General features: G+C 40.7%; 1 protein-coding gene across 1 annotated transcript in view; it reads right to left on the bottom strand.

The window, feature by feature from the left end:
• The window catches only part of LOC311252945 (uncharacterized protein), a gene marked incomplete at its 5' end in the record, with an annotated part of 32,290 nt that extends 8,994 nt beyond the window's left edge, over positions 1-23,296 (bottom strand). Inside the window, 15 exons of the mRNA XM_084346609.1 lie at positions 1,399-1,618; positions 1,703-3,525; positions 4,287-4,521; positions 4,610-4,671; positions 4,963-5,216; positions 7,490-7,510; positions 7,817-7,875; positions 9,636-9,797; positions 10,976-14,559; positions 16,618-16,664; positions 18,742-18,774; positions 20,149-20,177; positions 20,373-20,539; positions 22,062-22,271; positions 23,218-23,296. Of these exons, the coding sequence (XP_084202735.1) occupies positions 1,399-1,618; positions 1,703-3,525; positions 4,287-4,521; positions 4,610-4,671; positions 4,963-5,216; positions 7,490-7,510; positions 7,817-7,875; positions 9,636-9,797; positions 10,976-14,559; positions 16,618-16,664; positions 18,742-18,774; positions 20,149-20,177; positions 20,373-20,539; positions 22,062-22,271; positions 23,218-23,296 (6,985 nt within the window). The remainder of the gene's footprint in view (positions 1-1,398; positions 1,619-1,702; positions 3,526-4,286; positions 4,522-4,609; positions 4,672-4,962; positions 5,217-7,489; positions 7,511-7,816; positions 7,876-9,635; positions 9,798-10,975; positions 14,560-16,617; positions 16,665-18,741; positions 18,775-20,148; positions 20,178-20,372; positions 20,540-22,061; positions 22,272-23,217) is intronic.

Raw genomic sequence — 23,296 nt, 5'->3', positions numbered from 1 at the left:
TTTTAATTTATTACAAAATAATAACTGAACTCCTGTGCAATATTAAGCCTGATCGTATGTATTATGTCTTTAACTATAATTAAAGGTAATTTCAGTGCTTTTATATGTGTAAATGTCTTTAATCAAACATTTAAAAGCCACAAAATAAGCAATGTCTCACTTATAATCAAAGCTAAAAACCTTTTTTTTAATATCAGAAAATGACTGTTTAAATGAGATGAGATGTTATTTTCTGTTATTTTACAGTATTTTTTTGGCGCCCCAGCGCGTGAAGAATTTTATGTGGAAAAAAAAGAAACAGGATTTTCCGATTATTTTATACTGGACATGTAGTGTCTATTTTTGTGTTTTTATCTAATACAGAAAAAAAACACAAAAATCAGATTTTCTTTTCAGCGTTAATTGTTGGGTAGTTTCATTTATAACAAAACATCATATTTTATAAACTTCATGTTTTGAGTGTAAAACCTAGTAACTAAATGTAGTGGAGTAGAAGTTGTATGAAGAGACTCAAGTCAAGTCAAGTACATCAGATTTGTACTTGGACAGTGAGACTGAGTCTGGGCTCAGACAGATGGACGTAAACAGCATCCATGTTGATTCATCACAGTGAGTCAGTGTGCTGCTGCTGCTCACGTTCCTCCCAGACAGATAATCTCAGGTATTAGATCAGAGTCCTGACAGGAGTTACACTGCACAGACACACAGCATGAAAGGTCTGATAACAACACTATAAAACACTGTCTGACACTGCGGACCAGTATAGACATCTGGCCTATCTACTCCATGTTCGCTTGAAAATCTCCACAATACAAAGTCCTATAAGCCTGATAATAAAACAAAACTCATGAGAACACTTGATTTTAAAAGAAAATCCGACTCTGAGATAAATACTGAATAACAAATAATTTGTGACAAGCCTTAATTTTGAACATCTTCAAGGGTTGTCCTTTATCAGAATGGCATTGTGGCACTGGAAAACCAGGGGTAGGGGTAAAAATTTGAAATTGGATTGACCCGTGGTCACACAAGAAAAAAAAAAGGCATCTTCATGGTCATCCGTCTCTTACGAAGACCTTAAAATCGATATTAATGATAGTCTTCCAGTAGGGAAGACTACTTGTGGTTTTGAAGCAAATTTGAGCTAAAAATATTCCACTGCCTGATATTTTGCGTCCATTTGGTCTAAAAATTTACTTTGGTGATATGTCGTGGTTCTTTCTTGTGACAAATGTACTTATTGTAAGTCGCTTTGGACAGAAGCGTCTGCTAAATGCCCTAAATGTAATCTAAATGTAAAAATTGATTTTCTGTTTACTTAAAGGTATGAAAGTCGGTCAGTTTCAGTGGTAGATTCTGTCTCAGTCTCAGTTTAACCCTACTTTATTTCAGTCCTACCTGATTCGACATCCAGCGAGTACTTGTCGATGGCCAGGTTCATGGTCTGGTAGGCGGTGTTCGCAAAGTCCTCCAGGATGAGGTACACGACGTTGGTAACCCCTGTGGGGACTGGCTTACCAAACCTCATCCTGCTGTTCACCACAATGCTGCCATTCCTGAAGTTGAGGATCTCCAGGTTCTTGAAGTTGTTCAGGTTGGACTGAAGGTACGGGACCAGCTGCATGGTGAAGACAAAGACAGATGTAAGGAACATTACATATGAATCTTTTATTCACTGTCACCAGATTATTTGAGTTCTCACCAGTTGTAGGAACCGTTGCTCCAGGGCCTTGTACTCAGGGGAGCTCTTGTTGAAGAGGTCCATGGAGAACGCCATATTGGTCACCCTGAGGCTGAAGAACACCGTCAGGGCTCGGCCAGGTCGGGTTGGTAATGCCAGGGTGTCTAGGTCTGACCCCTGAGCCCCACTGGAGAAGCCGCTGCTGTCGCCTTCAGTCGGCATGCCGACATACTGGAACACATCAAAGCTGACGTCGATGCTTGGCACATCAGAAAAAGTGTGCTCAAAGGGTTGGATCTCAGTTAAGGGAGCGTTGTTTTTGACTTCCATAAGTGAGGAAGTTGCTGTTTGGAGGGAATCGCTTCCTAATTCCTTTTCAGAAGTATTTGTCAAAGTGGTACCGATGTCTTCATCCCATTTCAACCCTTCTTCAGCATCAGCTTGAGCACCTTCTGTTGTGTTCACAACAACCATCGAAGGTATCAAACGAGGAACATCTGAAGTCGGATTGATCACTGGAACTTCATCAATGTCTTCGTGGTTTGAGTGCTCATGGTGAACTGGTTCCTCGTCCTCTGGTGCTGAATCTGACACTCGAGTGAATGGTGAGTCTTTCTCAGGTGAGAGCACGATGCTGCTGCTATGGTCCACACTTACAGATGAAGTGAGGACCGGAGCTGCAATCGTCGTAGTGGCAACCATGACTTCATCCACAACCAGATCCTCTTCTTGGATGCCAACTGCCGGTGCTTTTGTTATCACAGGATCAGCAACACCAGTGTGTTGCTCCTCTAAAACCTCTACGTCATCGTGGTCTTCAGTTTCTGGCAGAAGCAGTTTATGTTTTTCTGTGAATACCACAAGTTCTAACTCTTCAGTAGTCGTATCAAAGCTGGGTTGTTTGACTGTGACTGCCTGAACTTCTACAAAGTCAGGTTCCTCTTCAGTTGAGGAAGCATCAGTATAAGGGACTTCAGGGACTTTGGGCACAACAGTGAATTTAACCTCCACCTTCTCAGGTACATCTTCCTCTGATTTAGACTGAACTGTAACCACTGGAAGCTTGATTTCTGCTTCAGTAGTAACTTCAACCTCCTCAGTTTCTTGAATCTTGACTGCTGAATCAGTTGGTCCTGCGAAAACAGGCACCTGCCGAGTCCAAGCTTCAGGTTCAGGAGAATCTGTGACTGGGGCTGCATGGGTATGTGGTCCAGTCAAAGAATAGTCATCATAGATGCCGGATGCCTCCACTGTTTGCACTGAAAGTTCAACAGTCAAGGTGCCTTTGGGCAAGAATACAGGTGCTTCCGTAGTGGTGGAGTACCGAGGGTCTGTGCTGATGTGCGGAGTCACCAAAACCTGGTCCAAGAAGGGTTCCTCAATATTTCTGTCCGGTACAGATTCCTCAAAAGCAGGAACTGTTGTTGTCCTCAACGGGGGAGCATTGGTGAACTCTATTTCCATCTCAATTAAATCTTTCTCAGATGTTGGCATCTCAACACCAACAGCCTCTTCATCCTCATTTTCGTCCTCAGTCTCCTCCAGATCAGGCGGTGGCAGCACCTCGAGGTTACCGTCACTCTTGTCGTAGAAGCCAGTCCCATCAGAGGTTGCTGCTGGTTGCCAGGACCAGAGATCAGCTCCCTGGCCATATCCAGAAAAACCCGAGCCAGATCCTTCGTCCAGCATGACCTCAGAGCCTGTTTGAGGTTTCACCGGCAGAGGGAGGGCAGCTGCAGAAGAGCCTCCAGGTGTGAGCGCATGGTCCCCTCGGGGGGTATCGTCTTTTGCAGCAGCAGCATTACTGAGGAGGAATTCCTCATCTTCTTCAATATTTCCGTTATCTGTGAACCAGAAAAGCACATGGAGAGGTTTAACACCAGGATCTATCGCCTCAGAGCTCTGAATGAGGTTCAGGTTACGTCAAGAAAATGTCGCACATCAGACTGGGAAAGACTGATATCACAAGGTTTTAATTGGGTTCAATGGGAATCACCTTAATTACACCCATGACTAGGCTCGAATTGTTACATTTTCTAATGTTGTAGGGGTCATCTGGAGTTACTTGGATAAAGTTGAGTCAAATCAGAGCAAAAAGACTTGATGGTTACTTGTTATTTTTTACACTGTAAAGTGTTGAGTTTGATCAAAGTTGAAGCAGTAACTTGAGTTGTCATGAAGATAGATCTGTTTACATGTTTTCTCTGGAACTGTTGTCATTTAATCCCACATCCTTTCCGGAGGTCTCGAAAAAGCTGGTAGGTCGACTGAAGTATTCCTGTCAAAGTTCATGTAAGGTACTGTCAAACTGACTCAAAAGTGGAAGAAGTATTCAGAATCAGCAAACTCTCATAACTTTACAAACTTCTTGTAAATCCCTAATTTCAGCCTGATAAACACTCCTAAATTGCCTTAAAATCAATTTTTTTGTTCTAATTTTAGGCAACTTTCACTGATGAATTAGTGCCGGAGCTTCGATTTGTGTTGTCAGAAAGACACCAACCAAAGGAACTGCAAGTCTGCAAGCCAACATACACTATGAGACTGAATAATGATCTGCTAATAGCCAAGTAAACAGTCATTGACCTTTACTCCCTTTACTCACTCTGTGGTGATGCTTGCTCCAGGTCGACCGTCTTCTCTGGGAACTCAGCAGCAGGTGGACGAGCTGTGCTCTCGTCGAGCATGAAGACATCGTTCTCGCTCACCACTGCGCCCTGAGGGCCTTTCCACTGGTCGAAGGGGTCAAACAGGAAGTCATCTTTCTTCAAGAAGACGTCAGTGCTGTCAGCCTCATGGCTCGGAGCATCGGGAGGCTTCTCTGCAGCCAGGACGTTGTCCTGAAATAGTCAATAGATGTCTGTTCTGTTTCTAACATAAAAAATAAAAGTAGTATTTAGTCTCTTCTTTTCATTCAGTTTAACTCACCATGTTGTCGAAGGTGTCTGCCGGTCGGCTCGTAGGTTTCACAGCAGGTAACAAGTTCTCCACTGCAGAAGAGAGTCAAATCTGTTAGAATAATTACTGACATATGTCATCATTCGATGGTAGATGTATTGGTTAAAGCAGGTTTCCTGAGGTTTTAACTTTCCAAATCTCAGCATCATCATCATAACGTCTTAACTCAAAATATTTCAGCTGGTAAGAGTTCAAGGCCTGGGAGACTCAGCTCAGAGTGAAAAGAACTGAGGGGTTAGCTAATTTGGAGTTTGGAGTATTACAAGTTTTCAGATATTTTATATTCAATTAAACTAAACAAAATTAAATCTCAACATTTGTACCATTCTCCAGCTGCAGGGAGTCTGGCTGCGTCTCTAGGCTGCTGTTGGTCATGAAGTTGTCTTTGTGCAGAGCCTCAGTGATGTAGTTGCGGAAGTCGGTGATGGTGTAGACGACGGTGGGCTGCTCGGCGGCTCCAGGGTAATTCTTCTCCACCAGGTTGTTCTGCAGAGAGATGAAGTCCAGCGTGTCATTGGTGATGCCGCTGCTGTCGACCTCCAGAGTGATGGCGTAGTGTACTAGGACCACCAAACCCCTGAGAGAAGAAGAAGAAGAAGAAGAATCATTTATTTTTGTATCAAAATTGAGTCATTAAATCTTTTTCAAAACAAGTAAAATAATTTGTCAGGAACAATTTTTCTGCCTGTTTTCATGGGCAGAGAACGGCCTCATCAGATATTTAATTTTAGAAAAAATTGCCAGCAACTAACGATAATCAGCATTAACCATTGATCATATTATGTCATATAATTTTCCTTCATTATCTTTATTCCTGCAGCAACATTTGAACATCGAAGGTATCAAAATATAGAACACAGAATGAAACCATATGCAGATGATGTTTTAATATTTTTACGAAGACATGGACAGCCATTAACAACAAACTCAGACCATATTATAAATGAAATGTGCTACTGCTACTTTATACTGATATATGTTGCATCAGAGCCACATGTATGTATAGTTTACTTTTTGATATTTATGTACATTTAATATCTGATCAGACTTTTACTTGATTACTATTCATATGAGTGACATTCACTTCGACGAAAGCAATATTCTAACACAATATCTTTACTCTTACTCAAGTGCGACTGTTGGGTACTTTTTACAACAGTGCATCATTATTTTATTGGAAATATCATATTTTTCATACTATTCACTGGCTGTAATATCAAATTCAGTGGTTCTCTTTCATAGGTAGATATTGTTGACCTCAAAGTGTTCTATGTCTGTGTGACACCTATTAAGTCTGTTTTTCACTGAGGTCAGGAAATTTGAATGTTACTGCTTGTAATGGCTTCCCAGTGTCTAGACAAAATATTAATCTTACAATCTCACAATTTCAGACTTTTCTACAGTAATTTCTGGGTGATTTGTTGTGGGACGACCTAATTTTTCACCATTTTCAACCTGTGTTAATCTACAAAGACCTGACTGACATCTGTTTATCTTGTCCGTTATTTCATCTTTCTGACCACGATCCTTCACCCTCAGGTTTATTTCTTAGTGTTTGAGAAAACCAGAACCTGAGGATTTTACGACTGGATCGACTTTCAGCTTGACACTCCAGGTTTCATCCTGCAGCTCAGCACAGTTCAGGTGAGTTTAAGAGCCTCTCCGAGCTCACAAAGTGAATTTATCCGCGTGGTCAGACTGTTACAGGGGGTTCCTGGACAGAGGGGGAGGTCACTGAGCCTGTCGTAAATCTTTAACGGTAATCCTGCGGCAGCTGCAGGTGGCCGGAGAGCAGCTAGTGACTTATCCCACTTAAGAGCTGGTGACTATTGTTAAGGACATTAAGTGGAAATTAGAGCAGAGGAGCAGCAGAGCTCTTATTTACCGCGACAGCCAGGTGAAAGGGGCTTTAAGAGGGGAGACGGTGTGTGAGGACACTAGGAAATCCCTAACAGCGACTTGTTTACACTGCAGACTCTGTGAAACGAACAAGCTGACCACAGCAGGGCTGCAACTAATGACTATTTTCACTGTTATTCAAATTATTAATTGTTTGGTCTATAAAATATCAGAAAATGTTAAAAAATGTTGATCAGTCTGTCATCCACAACCCAAAGATATTCAGAGAGGAGGAAAGAAACCGGAAAATATTCGCATTTAACAAGCTGACATCAGAGAATGAAGATCTCAAAAGATGACTCAGTTTGAGGACTGAAACTGCCAACATCAAAAATAAATTAATAAATCAACAAATGGCTCATTAAAAAAGGAAATATTCTATTAAATACACCAAAATTAATCTTAATAATATTTGTTAGGCATTTATTAATTCATATAATGTGACTAAATGATATTTCTATCTTTATTTGCTTCTGTATTTTTTCTGTATTTTGAATTTAGGGATAAAATGTGTTTTAGAGAGCTACACTGTAAAAAATAAAAAAAATAAAAAATGTTTTAACAAGCTACCGAAGCATACTGTACGTCTTCAAAAAGGAAAAACTATCATGTCGTTCTTTTTGTTCTGTCTCATCCCAAACACAACAGCTGAATTTCCTATCAGGCCCTGCTCACTAAAGGGACGGCGGACTCTCTGCAGTAAAGTCACGGGTCGCTGGGATGGATTTATCATCTGTTTCAGAGCTCTCTGGGTGAACTCAGCGAGATCAGGACTGAAACAAGCCTTAAAAGTTTAAGAGAAGCACAAAGAGCTGAAGTGGAAACATGAAAATCAACAAAACCGAAACAACGAAGTGTCGTCTGTGAAGCAGAAATGGGGAAAAAGGAACCAGGTACAAAAAGTTCCAGAACCAAAACGTTCTCAAACATGAGAAAGTTTGTCAAACTCACCGCTCCAGGTCCTTCTGCGGCCTGAAAACAGACAAAAAACATCACAGCATGACTTAGATTTAGATTTAGACTTAGACAGATTTTATTTTATTCTGTGAGCAACAAATGAACACAGAACGAAATTTCGTTTCAGAGGCTCAACATAGAATTAAATGAAAGTGTATCAAAAAATACCAAAATAAACATACATCAAATTCAACCAAAATGAAGGCTCTTACTATCTGTTTAACATGTGATATTATATTTTATATTTCCAAACATTTTTAAGAATAAATGTGGACATACAGGACAAGAAGTAATTGAGACTTTACTCAGAACAAACCGTACCTGAATTCGACGACGTAGACGTTCTTGAAGCCCGGCAGCCTCTCGAAGGCGTCTTCAATCTGGAAGTTAAAGAGAAGAAAGACAATTTAACTTTTATTCTTCATAATTTTTAGCTTTTCAAGAAGCCTCAGAGTTAAACTTACTCAATTCAAAATATTAGCTACACACCACTCAACATTTTTTATCGGTTTTATGTGAATTGCAAGAAATTTGAGTCTGTAATGACGTTTAATGAGGTGGCTGTGACTTTAAAGAGCAAAATAACAGATCATCATCTACAAAAAGAAAATGCAAACTAAAAAGATTTTTTTAAAAAAACGTTCTTAAGTACATTAAGGAAATGAATCACAACAGGACATTTTTAAAAGACAAAGTCAATTAATCGCAATAAAAAAACATTAAAATCAAGACATTGTTAATATTTGAACATGTGATAGATATTCTCATTTTTTGGATTTTTCAACCGGCCTGCAGTGACACAGACATGTATTATGTTAAATTAATTTAGTTTGATCCCAGTTGTTTAAAAATGCTGCTGACGTCTTGAATTTGTAATAAAGATCTACATTTTTCAGGTCTCGCTGGCCCGTGGCTGCACTCTCCTGCCTCCACTCTTCTCTCTGCTGCAGCCGAACTCCTGCTGTTTCTATTAGCCCTGTTATCCACTTCATATTCCCTCATTAATGACCCTGACCCCGATATTCAAACCATAAACTGGCTTCCCGCGTCACTAACAGTGGAGCGGAGCCTGAAAAGCTCCCAGCGGTACGGGAACACACCGGCACTCTCTGCTTTCCTGGCACGGTGTGTTTTTCCACCAACTCGCAGTGAGTCACTGCTCGTATTCTGTATGTTCTCTGAAGTTTTCCAGCTCTGTTTCTGCCTCAGCGGGTCGTATAGCTGAAAGCTGGCAGGGCCGAGGAAACTGAGCTTTAAAGCGTGAAGATCCTTAATGCGTGAAAAACAGGCGAGGCCTTTAAACCAGAGCCCAACTCCTGAGTCTGCAGTTTGCAGGAAACCACAAGCAAGTCAATTTGGTAATGAGTGTGCATCCTGGACGTCAGAGAGGAGTAACAGAGGAGAAATGACAGAAAGGAGTAAAGAAAAGGAGGACAGGAACCACAGAGATCACAACACTTGGCTGATAGACCAACCACAGCTCACTGCATTATCTTTTTCTCCAAAATAACACGATGACAACAATGTGGACTGAAAAATATTATCTTCTCTGTACAATGAGAATCATCTGTGTCTCTGCTGCAGAGCTGTGGCTCTGGTGCCTGATGCTAACGTAACGAGGTCGGGAAAAACATTTCAGTTCAGTTTATAAGTTTAACCTCAGAGATAATGTAATATTTTATTTTCTAACTATTTACATGTTGGTACTCATTTACTAATATTTCAACAAAATAAAGAGGGAGCCTGAAGCCTTACTCGACATAGTGAATGCTGTAAGTTAGCTGGACACCTTACCCAACAAAGTGTATGCTTAAACGTCAGTGTCACCATCAGATCACCATCACCACCATCAGATTTACAGGAAAATTAGGTCTGTTAACTACATCTTATGAAGTGGCTGTGACATTAAGAGCAAGAATATGAAATCATTGTTTACAAAAACAAAACAGAAGTGCTGCCTCAGCCAGGAATCAAACCCAGGACTTTCTTTCTGTAAGGCGACAGTGCCAACCACTAAGCCACCATGTAAAAAAAGTATGTATTCCCTGTGTGTTTACTTCAGTCCTCAAGCTTTACTGTGCTTAAACGTGGGAAACCATTCTGGTCAACATGTTCAGACACCGTGTAAAGATTATCTCACCCTGCGCATGAAGTGTCTGGCCAGTTGCTGGTAGTGGAAGCTGCCCGGGTCTCTCAACGCGTCGTTGTAGGTTTCTCCTCTCAGCTTGATGCTCAGCTCCACCACCTGATCCTTCAGGGGCCTTGGGGGCCACAGCAAGGTGTCGTCTATCTCGTTACCAATCTGTGCAGGGAACACATATGTCTGGTATTTGGCAGATCTTATTGACTGTTAATTGTCAGCTGACAATCAGGCATTCTACAACTGAACCTATTATGATGTTTTTTGTATTCATTGGTCATTTTTTTAGTCAATTACTTATTTATTTTTGTTTTGCAGAAAGGAAAGTGGGTATATATGCATATATATGTATACATATACATATGTGTGTGTGTATGTATGTATGTGTGTATATATAGGTATATATATGTAAATATGTAGATATGTATGGTGAGGGGTAAGTAGATACATACTTAAATCATTATAACATATATAATCAATTATGGGAACAGTACATGTTTATAGAAGACAAATGAAACCAATATATAAGCTGTAATAAATAAGATAATGGGTGATAAATTAAATTATATTTTGCAGGAGATATTTGGTTATGAATTATATTTATTTGCATGTTTGCATGTTTCTGTATATACACCGATCAGGCATAACATTATGACCACCTGCCTAATATTGTGAAGGTTCCCCTTGTGTAGCCAAAACAGCTCTGACCTGTCAAGACATGGACTTAAGACCTCTGAGGGTGTCCTGTGGTGTCTGGCACCAGGGCATTTTATGCTCGATCAGATTGGGATGTGGGGTATTTGGAGGCTCGGTCAACACCTCGGGACCTTTATTGTGTTCCTCGAGCTGTTCCTGAGCAGTGTTTGTGTGTGTCAGGGCACATTGTCCTGCTGGGGGGCCACTGCCATCGGGTAGTGTTGTTGTGATGAGGGGGTGTACTTGGTCCACAACAGTGTTTGGATGGGTGGTGCGTGCCAAGTGGCATTCACATGAACGCCAGCACCCAAGGTTTCCCAGCAGAACATCGCATTGTGATGAGATGATCAATGTTATTCACGTCACCTGTCAGTGGTTGTAATGTTGTGGCTGATCGGTGTATATACATATGTATACATATTAATTTATGTATTCATTAGTAATGATTAAATAAGGAAGCTATGCTGAATTATTAGGGATTAGATAAATTCACATTTCTTCCCACTCCGTTTTGAACATGTCATTTGAATTGCCTGTTTTCATATGCACTACTCTTCTGTTGGTTTGTTTGTTTATAGAAAAACAAAAACAATGTAATTGTTCAAAATAAAGATTTCAATCAATCAAAGACCTTGTTTCCTTACCACATTCTCCTTCTCATCATCCAGCCCAAAGCCGTTGTTTCCAAGTAAATTGTCATCTATATCAAAAGTCCTCTCTGTTAGATCAGGGAAGTTTCCATTGTTGTACTCCACTACATACTTGGTTGTGGCATCTAAAGAGGCACCGGGGGTGGGCTCCTCAGTTTCAACCACTGCAGTACCTTCGGTATTCTCTGCAGTGACTTCCACAACACTGTTGGGGATGATTTTATCGATGGACACAGATGTGGCTTCTACAGGAGCCTCTGTCATGATTGCATCTGTACCTTCAGCTGTAACATCTGAGGTGATACCCTCAACTTCTGCTGGGACAACCCGGACACCGTCCTCTTCAGGGGAAACCTTGAGGACAGGTTCATCAGGAAACTCTTGGGTGACCTCAGTTTTTGGGGTCGAACCTGGATGGGCATCAGTCAAAACTTCTGGAGATGTTTCACTCGGAGCCTCTGGGACAATTTCTTTCTCAACTTCGCCTGAAACTTCACTTCCAGGCTCCACAATCTGTGTAGTACTCTTTGTGGTTTCTTGTGGTATTTCTACCTCAGAGTCTTGTGGATGTTCCACCATTACCTCTGGTTCAGGAGATTCCTCCACTTCAGTCCCAGGCACCAAACCCTCTGTGTCTTCTGGAACAACAACAATAACTGGAGTGATCTCTTCATCAGACTCTGGAAGGGTTTCATCAAGAGTCTCCGGGACTTCTTCCTCTGCAACTTCTGCTTCAGATCCTTCTGCTTCTGGTTCAGCAACTTCTTCCAGAGTTATCTCCTCAGAAGTTGCCTCTTCTTCTTCGCCTTCTTCTTCTTCTTGTGTTTCATCTCCAGACTTTATGGTAAGATCTGTTTTATACTCATTGGTTGCTATTTCAGGTTCTGTTTCTTGTGCAGGTCCTCTGGTAGGTTCTGTCTCTTCTGCAACTTCCTTTACAACCTCTGGTTCTTGTGCTGGTTCTCTGGTGGGTTCTGTCTCTTTTGGAATCTCTCCAACAAGTTCCCCGTCTTGTACTGGCTCTCCCATTGGTTCTGGTGACTCCTCAGCATCTTTTTCTGCTTCTTCTGCATTTTCTTCTACAGGTTCCACTTCGTGTGCTGGTGCTCCTGTAGGTTCTGTATCTTCAGCGGTTTCTTCTACAGGTTCAACTTCTTGTGCTGGTGCTCCTGTAAGTTCTGTATCTTCGGTGGTTTCTTCTACCGGTTCCACTTCTTGTGCTGGTGCTCCTGTAGGTTCTGTATCATCCGCGGTTTCTTCTACCGGTTCCACTTCTTGTGCTGGTGCTCCTGTAGGTTCTGTATCTTCGGCGGTTTCTCCTACGGGTTCTACTTCTTGTGCTGGTGCTCCTGTAGGTTCTGTATCTTCAGCGGTTTCTTCAACAGGTTTCACTTCTTGTGCTTGTTCTCCTGTTGGTTCTGTATCTTCAGCGGTTTCTTCTACGGGTTCCACTTCTTGTGCTGGTGCTCCTGTAGGTTCTGTATTTTCAGCGGTTTCTTCTACAGGTTCCACTTCTTGTGCCGGTGCTCCTGTAGGTTCTGTATCTTCAGTGGTTTCTTCTACCGGTTTCACTTCTTGTGCTGGTGTTCCTGTTGGTTCTGTATCTTCAGCGGTTTCTTCTACGGGTTCCACTTCTTGTGCTGGTGTTCCTGTTGGTTCTGTATCTTCAGCGGTTTCTTCTACGGGTTCCACTTCTTGTGCTGGTGTTCCTGCTGGTTCTGTATCTTCAGCGGTTTCTTCGACAGGTTCCACTTCTTGTGCTTGTATTCCTGGGGGTTTTGTGGACTCCTCTGTGGGTTCTTCCACAAGTTCTGTTTCTTGTTCCGGTTCACTTGTGGGTTCAGACTCTGTTGCAGTTTCTTGTACTAGTTCTGCTTCTTGTGAAGCACCTCCAGTAGGCTCTACTATTCCTACAGTTTCTTCTACTGGTGTTGCAGTTTCAGTTCCATCTGTTCCTCCTTTCTCTATGGGTTCTACAGGTGTCTCAGGTGCTTCTTCTGCACTTTCGATTGGTTCTCCTGGGGCCTCAATTGTTCCCTCTGTTTCTTCAGTCCTCTCATCAATTGTCTTAACTGACCCTTCTTGAATGATTGTTGTTTCTATTGCAGCTTCAGCTGGTTCTTCTGCTGTTGTGGTATGTACCAGAGCTTCTACTCCATCCTCGGGAACTGTTGCCTCCTCTGTTTCCTCTGCTGTTTCTACCATTTCCCCTTCTGCCACAGTGACATTTTCTTCTGCTGCTGTTTCATCAGCAACAGTCTCACTTAGCTGTTTTTCATCTGTCTCTGGCGTTGTTACCTCAGCAGATTCCACTTTAACAGCTGCTTCAGTTATCTCATCTACTTTTACTTCTAGGTCTCTTTCTTCCTCCACAGGTGTGTCTTCCTCTGTTGCCCCCATTTCACCCACTGTCGTATTTGATGGTGCCTCCTCAGTCACATAGGAGAAGTCTTCGTCTTGGTCATCTACAACCGGCTGAAAAGTGTCCTCAGCCATTAATTTGACTTCTGGTGCTTTGTCCTCACCAACATCTTTACTAAATTCTACTGCTATCTTGTCTGTTGTAGTCAGAATGGAGCCTTGAGAGGGAACCTCAGCTTCTATGTCCGAGACAGACTCTTGTTCTGGAGTCACACTCATAATTATTTCAGCCTCTTCTTCTGAATCTGGTTCTGTTATCAGAAATACAGTCGGAGTGGCATCTATGCTGACTTTGGTTTCATCATGGCTAACTTCTACAGCAGCCTCTGAAGGATGTTCTGCAGGCGACTTCTGTATTTCACCTCCAGATTCTTCAAGAATTGCTGCCTCAACTAATACAGGCCCTGCTGGTACTGTTTCATCGATCAGCTCTGGTGAATCCTCAGTGCGTTCCTCTATAATGTCATCAGTCAAGGCTCTATCTGAGGTGATATCCAAAGAACTGTCCACAATGACCTCGACAGTTGTCCCGGCTTCTGATGGAGCCTCAGCAGCAGGCTCCAGGGACACTTCCTGCCCTAATTCTTCCAGTGTGACAACTTCTGTAGCAGATATTGTGGGCTTTGCAAGGACCACAGCAGTAGCTTCTGTGATGATCTCTTCAGCCACAGCCTCTGAGGGGGGCTCCTCACCTTTTGGGGAAACTTCTTGAATCACCTCAGAATCAGGTAAATCCACATCTTCAGGAATGATCTCTAGGATCTTGTCATCTTGCACTACAGTCTCCTCATCTTCTGTTTCTGGCACAGTTTTGTCTTCCTCAACAATCCCATCAAAGGCCTCCGGGGCAACAGAGTCAGCAACCTCCACAGTCTCCACAGTGTCTTCAACATGTACTTCTTCAGACTCTAAGGGAACCTCTGCGTTAGTGATGACTAACAGTGGACTGTCTGAAGTGATACCCCCTCCAGTGTCCTCTGGCGTTGCAGGTTCAGGGGTCAGACCCACAGGAATCTCAGCTGTAGGTGTTGCAGCTTGATGTACCGACCCTTTGGTTGCAGAGAGTTGAGGGGTCCAAGCAGTGACCTCAAAGCCTGGTGGAAGGTCATCCTGATCCATTGCGATTGTCTCCGATCTGATGATGACGCCACCTTCCCCTGTCAAAATATAGTTAAATGACATAATTGAGACTATAGAAAATAAAATAACTTTCATCTGTATCTCAGCTGTGAACTTGGTTATCCCCAAGACCAACTCATTTTTCACATCTATAGAAAGTCTGTAAAACCAGAACTCTTTGATGGTACTTTCACATTCCTGCTTCAGACACTTTTGCAGAGGGTAGTGCTTGATGCACTGGTCACTTAGTCCACAGAACAGCCGCCTGTAGCTGTGATCTCACTAACCCTGATACTTATCCTGCAGTAACTCAGTCATGTCTACATCTCTGCTGCCGGCCCTCCATCCAGCCTCCCTTCATTGACCAGACTGCTGCCTGTAAATAGGCTTACAGATCTATTCTGAGAGCGGAGCGTGTGACGGAAATCAGCCTCCTGCACCCACTCCTTCCTCACGTAAGACAGATTTGGGTGTAAGGTGAGGGACTGCTGCTGACAGCGAACTCATTCAGACATTTACTGTCGGTTTCTACAACCACTGTTTTTGTGGTCACACCCCATCATGAGGTCATAAAACACTTTGGATGGGTCACTGAGCGGCCATCACGACACTATAATCACCTGCTGTCAGATAAAATCCCTTAATGAAACAGATCCTCTGCTAACTTTAACTTAAGTCTTTACAATTAACATTTGTACCAATTGTCAAATTTGAAAAGCTTCAGGTTAAACATTTAATTAAATGCATTTCAAAATGAATACATTAACAAGACTTAATGTAAAATGTTTTCTCTTAAAGGAACAGTTCACCCAAAACTGTCCACAAAACATTTCTGGAGCTTCACAGTAAAACAGAGTTGCAGCATTCTGCTAAACAACTGAAGCAGCTGGAGACTTGATTCAGAAAACAGAAAAACGAGAACAAAAAAGCTCAAAAACTTTATTAAAACTTTGCTGAATTAGCTTTTAGCACTTGTTTGCAGTTTACTCTGATGTTTTAAATCAAGTCTCCAGCTGCTTCAGTTGTTTAGCAGAATGCTGCAACTCTGTTTTACTGTGAAGCTCCAGAAATGTTCTGTGGACTACGAGACTTCACCTGACTTTATATCATCAGGAGGAGATGATGGCTGAGCCTGACTTTTTATCATCGGGAGGAGATGATGGCTGAGCCTGACTTTATATCATCGGGAGGAGACGATGGCTGAGCCTGACTTTATATCATCAGGAGGAGACGATGACTGAGCCTGACTTTATATCATCAGGAGGAGACGATGACTTCACCTGACTTTATATCATCAGGAGGAGATGATGACTGAGCCTGACTTTTTATCATCGGGAGGAGATGATGGCTGAGCCTGACTTTATATCATCGGGAGGAGACGATGGCTGAGCCTGACTTTATATCATCAGGAGGAGACGATGACTGAGCCTGACTTTATATCATCGGGAGGAGATGATGGCTGAGCCTGACTTTTTATCATCGGGAGGAGATGATGGCTGAGCCTGACTTTATATCATCGGGAGGAGACGATGGCTGAGCCTGACTTTATATCATCAGGAGGAGACGATGACTGAGCCTGACTTTATATCATCAGGAGGAGACGATGACTTCACCTGACTTTATATCATCAGGAGGAGATGATGACTGAGCCTGACTTTTTATCATCGGGAGGAGATGATGGCTGAGCCTGACTTTATATCATCGGGAGGAGACGATGGCTGAGCCTGACTTTATATCATCAGGAGGAGATGATGACTGAGTTTTACTTTCTGGCTGAGTTGTTTTAACAATATCGAACTGTTGTTCCTGTCGAGGCTGACTGAACTTGTTGCATGTCATTCTGGATAAAAACATCTACAAAATTAATTAAATCTAAAATAATTTCAGTCTTTGATAAAACTAATAATGCTTTGTAGCTTTCAAAGTGAAGACGACAGAATGAAATCTGTCTCCTTTAATTTGAGTGTTTTAAAAGAAAAAGTAGATTATAAAGTTTATATCTTAGTCTCAAACTGAAATGGATTAAATTCTCTATGTTTTCAGGTTAACAAGTACCAAACTAAACATGTCAGAGTGAGCTTCAGGTGCGAGTTTACCTTGTAGAGTCACCGACTCTCCTGTCTGGACGGTCGATGTTTCAGAGCTGTAGAAAGACAAAAAAACAACGTTAAGAAAACAAACCAAACCAGCTGACAGACAGAGGAAGCTTGCAGCAGTTTGTTGTTGTTGGCCGATTTATCTCAAATAATTTTCTCTGTAACAGAAAATCGAGTTTTTAAGTCTTTTGTTTAAATTTTTTTTGCATGTGTCATCAAATCTGAACTTCAGGCTTTGTTTCTGATTGTAACAAATTTATGGTGAACAGAAGTCGAATCCTCATCACAGAAACAAGTTTACCACCAATTTAACATTCAAGAATGAATCAGTATAATCGTTGTATTGAAGTCAATTAATTAATTTGCATTAACTGTTTTTTGTTTCTTTTTACAATTAGGGATTGAACACTGCACCCATGACTGTAAAGATATCGTGATTTAAAGGTTATGAAGGCAGCAGCGTGTTTATGTCCACTAGGAACCAGGTATATGTCCAAATGTGGTGACTTTAAGTTTGTCAGATTTAGTCAATCAATCCAAAAACGATTAATCAATCACTACTTTCAAGCAGAAATATGCTGGTTACAGATGATTGAAGATTGTCATTAAGTAAGAGTTACTTCAATATTTTTACTTCTTAATAACTAGAGAATGTAATTTCAGTTTGAATGCTGGATGTTGAAAAACTGACGCTCAACTGCATCACTGGCTTCAAAACTTGAATAATTCCAATGATGTATAAAAAATCTGGAATATTTTAAGATTTGTTAAAAAGCTGAATATTGATCATGTAAAAAATGAATCAACTGGAAACCAAAGTTCCTTTTAGGACACAAGAAGTTTTAAGATATAAAGATTTCACAGGACAGTTATTAATAATTAATGTAGTAAATCAATGATTTTTAGGCATAAAAATTAAGTTATTGACGTAATGCCTCGTTTACACAATTTTGTCTTGTTTCGTAATCACAGACATACGACCCTTAGTGTTCATAAACACCACTGCTAACGTGAGAGAGAAGCTAATAAACAGGACATGGCGACAGACAAATAAGGAGATCGTTGCCATTTAAAAAAAATATTTTGTTAAATGACATTTGAACCACTGACGTTATGCAAGCACTTTATATGTTACACAGCTAGCATAGCATGCTACTAATGTCAGCTAAATATGCAGTTAAACTCTGGGCAAATGTATTAAGCGTCTTGTATTATTGTTTTGGAAATCAAACACTGAAAGGAGCAAAATAAAATAAACTGTTAAATACTTTCTTAACTTCCTCAGAATTTCGCTGCAAAAGTAAAACATTTTCAACATACTTGAGGAATATTATAGAGAGAGAAAGTAATAAATGAAATGGAAGGAGATCATGGAGGTTCCCTTGGAACTAAGGGACTTTGGGTTGACATAGAGCTGTGTGGAAACGAGGCGTTGGTGTCCAAACTTCTGTCCAAGAACACAACAGACATGATCTTTGTTGTTCAGAACAGAAACATCAGCAACATGGATTCATGCACTGCTGAGCAAAAGCAGACTGTAGCTCTTTTAATGATTTTTAAAGGGGAGATTTCACTTATTTTAAAATGTCTTTCATGTTTGTGTTTCACATCACAAAACTCATTAAAAGCTGATAAAACAATAGGAGAACAAGTCATCACACCAGAGTCATGGTTTCTAACATTTTCTCACAGACACCAAACAAACTTCCAGTCTTGTTCGCTGTTAAAACATCTGTGAATCCTTAAAATAGTTGGCATTCCCCTCTAAATTCATTAAAATGCAGCCATCGGGCAGAGGCACTTTTACAGTGCGTGTTAACAGAAACCACAACAAGCCAAACAAAGCAAAGACAACAAACGTGCATCTTGTACACAAACAGGCTGGAGTTCAGCTCCTCGGCTTCTGGCTGAGCGAGCAGCAAAGCAGCAAAGCACTTCTCTGTTTGTGGGTCAGAGTCATTTAACCTCTTAAAGTTTCCTCCTAGTGTTAATGCACTTTTGAAATATTTGCCTGGTATTAAATAACCTCAGCTTTTTGATAAATGCAATTTTGATTAATTTCCTGCTGAGCTGACTGCAGGCCACCCTGGTAGGTAGCTCGGTGTTTGGTGTTATCAGGCCTACCTGCATGGAGGAGGGCCTGAGGTGATGGGCACACTGCAGCAGGTGATGAAACACAGCACAGGTGTCAAAACACAACCACTTTCATTCATAACACAGAGATGTTGCTGCAAAAATCTTTGACAGGTCACTTAATTTGGTGTCACATCTGAGTGGCATCCTCCTTAAAACATGTGAAAGAGTGGTGAGAATCTTTAACCAGTTACAAGACTTTAGGATTATCTGACGCCATCTGTGAGATTCTGGTATTTCTGAGCCCAGCCCAAGTGTTTGTCCTTGTTTCCCTCCTGAGAAGTGGTTTAGAAACGACCTTCTTCTGACAGGACGACTGCTGATCAGACTCTTGGGTTGTTTATTCAGTAAATTCTGTATCTGTGAGACCTTTAGTCTAGATGTGATGAGACGATGAGAAAAACCCTCTTTGCCTTCTGAATTCTCAGACTTTCTGATTATTTCCAGGTTTGCATGGTCTCAGACTTTTGGACCCCTCCGTACATCACAAAAATCTGTAATTGATCCCTTAAAACCTTTTCTTCAGAATAAGGGGGAAATCTGTCTTCTAGAAAATACTTTACTTTTGTTCTGTGTTGAAAACAAGTTTGAATATTTTCAAAACTGGCAGATTTAAAAAAAAAAAAGGATTCAAACGACAGCAAAACATCTTGATACATGCACTGCAAAACGTTTGCCAAGATTTTAAATTATTTCTTAGAATTGAAAATATGAGATTTCTTATCTTGTTTTAAAAGTTATTTACTAGTTTCTATCTTTGAATTTGTGGTATATTCTTAGATTGACCATGAAAATTTATTTTATATCTCACTTAGACAGAAACTTCAAACTGAGTATACATCATTATTAAATGTGCTTTCCCTTAAATTGGGGATTTTTCCTTTGCTCTTGTCTGTATTCTTTCATTAGAATTAAAAATGATTTTCAGTGTATTTTACTTATTACTTAACTGTGGCAAGTCTGACTCAACATAAACTGTCTGTTTAACTGTCTTTCACAATTATTTCATTCAAATTTCTAACCTGAACCAATTCATCTTAAGATCTCTTTCTCAAGTAAAATGATCTTTTACTTGCATGGAAAGAAAGAAATACCATGTTTATTTCTAACTGTCTGACAATAAAAACTGACAAAATTAAGCAGTGATCAAACATCCAATGTCAGATTGTAACAAAAAGAAGGCAAATTTTAAATAAAAAAGACTTTTTCACGAGATTCTGTCTCACCCGACTGTCAGAATTTGTTTTCACGCATTTTAAAGGAAGATGATTCAGAGATCCGACACGTCACTAAATGACTGTTAAATCTATATTTTGCATTTTTTTACAGGTTCATGAACACCAGCACAAGAACACAAGAACATGTAGCTTTCTAACAAAACAAGAGTTTTAAACTGACCTGTTCATCGCAGCCGCCATGGCAACTCTCTGAAAGAAAGAAACACATCGTCAGCAAAGAAAATCACAGCAGTTCACGACTTCCACAAACAAAAGCACAAGAACAAATAAATGTTGTCACTTTTATTGAAATACAAAACAAACAATCACAAAAACCCGGAGAGGTCAGCGTTCTCACATTGTTGCTTGTAATCATATACCCGACATTATAATGGTGTTACTCACACTCCTGATTAGGCTGGTGTGTTCTTCTGATTGGCTGAAGAAGCTGCCGATGTCTTTGACGCTGACGGAGCCGTCCATGCAGCGACCGACCCAGTCCTGGTACTCCTCCCGCTCTGGCAGCCGGTCCCAGAAGATCTTAAAGGCTTCCCACACCGTCTCCTGACACACTAAAACACACACATAAACATATTGTTATCAAATCAGAGGCTAAATACAACTTAAACGCAAGTCCTGAACATGAGGTCCCCATAATGTGGTGAGCTGTCAGGTTTAGGGTGCTCCCAAACTCAAACTCAATGTTTCAAACTGAAATCCAGTTGTTTTCTCCAAATACAAGTGTTAGCATATATATTAATATACCTTTAAAAAGAAATACAGGTAATGTATTAGACGAAACACAGGCCTGCCAGTAACTGTGCTGTATTCAGAGCTTAACAAGTTATTTATAGCCGACCAACAGTAACTTTAACCATGATTAAAAGCAGGGCTGCGGCTACGTACTGACAGTCTTGCTAGCTCAGCTTCAACACAAGTTCCCCAACAGAGACTTTCTCAAATGTCCAAAACTCAAATGTCAACTCATTGAGCTGAAAGTTTTCTTCTTGAAAAGATGACGTTATGTAAATCCAACTCTGATAATATCAGCAGATCTTGTTAATTTGTATTAGTCATTTTGACATGAAAGCGACTGTTTGAACAGAAAGTTTCTTCAAAGCTTCATGTGCAACATTGTCCACCAAGTTTGGTTTGAGGTGGAAAATGTTTAACTGATATACAGACATACTGATATAATCAGACGTCTGTCTTCATCTGTATTCGGACAGAAAGTAACACAGTAGTAACTGCAACTTTAAATTTTTTTACATGTAGATGACAATTTCCAAATGTGGAACCAACATTGAAATCACATAAAATTGACTTCTCATCATGTGAATTCCACATTTTAACATGTGAATTTAAATTTTAACATGAAAAAAAAAATTTCAACGTGAAAAGAAAATTAAAATGTTCACATGTGAATTCCACGTTTACATAATTTCACACATCTGAACCACAATTTAACATGTGAAAAGAAAATGTCACAAAGTAATTTGCTTTTCACACATTGAATGAAAACTTCCACATGTGAAATTTACATTTACAATCATTCATGTGCATCACCTTTTTGTCACATGTGGATTAGAAATTCCACAAACATTTGACGTGGTCACGCTGGTGTTATAGAAATGACAGTTTCCAAATTACACAACATTTTAAAGTGTTCAACAAACACTTTGAAACATAATTAGCACTTTACAGTTTGTTTAAAGAAGGTGACAGTTATATGGTTTAAATACTGTTGAGTGTGAGGGTTGGGGCTGGTTGCTCCAATGACAAAGGACCGGTGGCAAGTCAAGCAACTTTTATTTCAGGCCTGACTCTGAAGGGGTAAAACAAATGAAAGTTTGTCCCAGAGACTACATGACTTGTTAAGAAGGTCATGTTTTTGCAGTGAATCTGGCTCTGCTGACCTCTGACCTCTGTGGGATCGGCTGCCTTTAATGACAACAGACTGTGACTTTAAGCTCGTAAGTCCGTTTGGATAGGCGCTTCAGTGAAACACCTGAAGTGTTAAAGAAACACGTGGACAAAAGGAATTTCTGCTCATGTGAAGAGAAAGAACCAGGAAGCTAAAGGGAACCGACGTACCTCTAAGGTGGAAGTAGCTCAGGTGGTTGGCCACAGCCTCGTCAAAGGTCTCCTGAGTGCAGAGTTTGACTCCGCTGGGAAACAAGATATTCCTTTTTCTTCGAGTTAGAGCAGCGTGTCGTCTGTATAGAAGCTGATTGGAGTCCACCGACAACTCGCCCACACGTTCTCCACGCTCCTCCTGATCCACGTTCAGGTCACCAGTGGTAACTACGACGAAAACCAGAAAACTCTCAGAGACGTTCAGTGAAAGCAACTAAGTACAGTTACTGCTAATACAACAAGAAGCTGACAGTACTACTGTACTTTTACTACATGAAGCTGACAGTACTACAGTACTTCTCTACATGAAGCCGACAGTACTACTGTACTTTTACTACATGAAGCTGACAGTACTCCTGTACTTTTACTACATGAAGCTGACAGTACTACTGTACTTTTACTACATGCAGCTGACAGTACTACAGTACTTTTACTACATGAAGCTGACAGTACTACAGTACTTCTCTACATGAAGCTGACAGTACTACTGTACTTTTACTACATGAAGCTGACAGTACTACAGTACTTCTCTACATGAAGCTGACAGTACTACTGTACTTTTACTACATGAAGCTGACAGTACTACTGTACTTTTACTACATGAAGCTGACAGTACTACAGTACTTCTCTACATGAAGCCGACAGTACTACTGTACTTTTACTACATGAAGCTGACAGTACTCCTGTACTTTTACTACATGAAGCTGACAGTACTACTGTACTTTTACTACATGAAGCTGACAGTACTACAGTACTTCTCTACATGAAGCCGACAGTACTACTGTACTTTTACTACATGAAGCTGACAGTACTCCTGTACTTTTACTACATGAAGCTGACAGTACTACTGTACTTTTACTACATGCAGCTGACAGTACTATAGTACTTTTACTACAGGAAGCTGACAGTACTACTGTACTTTGAATACATGAAGCTGACAGTACTACTGTACTTTTACTTTTAAATACACAGTGCAGGACTCATGTTATTTAAGTAGTTTACTTTAATGTTTTGGTACTTGGTTCAGCACTGAGTGACAACATATCTGTATATATCCTGATACTAACGTTATACTAACGTTATACTAACGTTACTCTGATGTTGTGGTACAGACCTGTCTCCATGCACATGTATCCTGACAGCAGCACAGCTCCCAGCGCCCACAGCGCCAGTCTCCCACACTTTCTCGTCAT

This window comes from Pagrus pagrus, assembly GCF_965226575.1.
Source record: "Pagrus pagrus genome assembly, chromosome: 24".
NCBI classification, from domain to species: Eukaryota; Metazoa; Chordata; class Actinopteri; order Spariformes; family Sparidae; genus Pagrus; species Pagrus pagrus.
The sequence above is the reverse complement of the archived record's forward strand: the minus strand, read 5'-3'. Positions and strand labels throughout refer to the sequence as shown.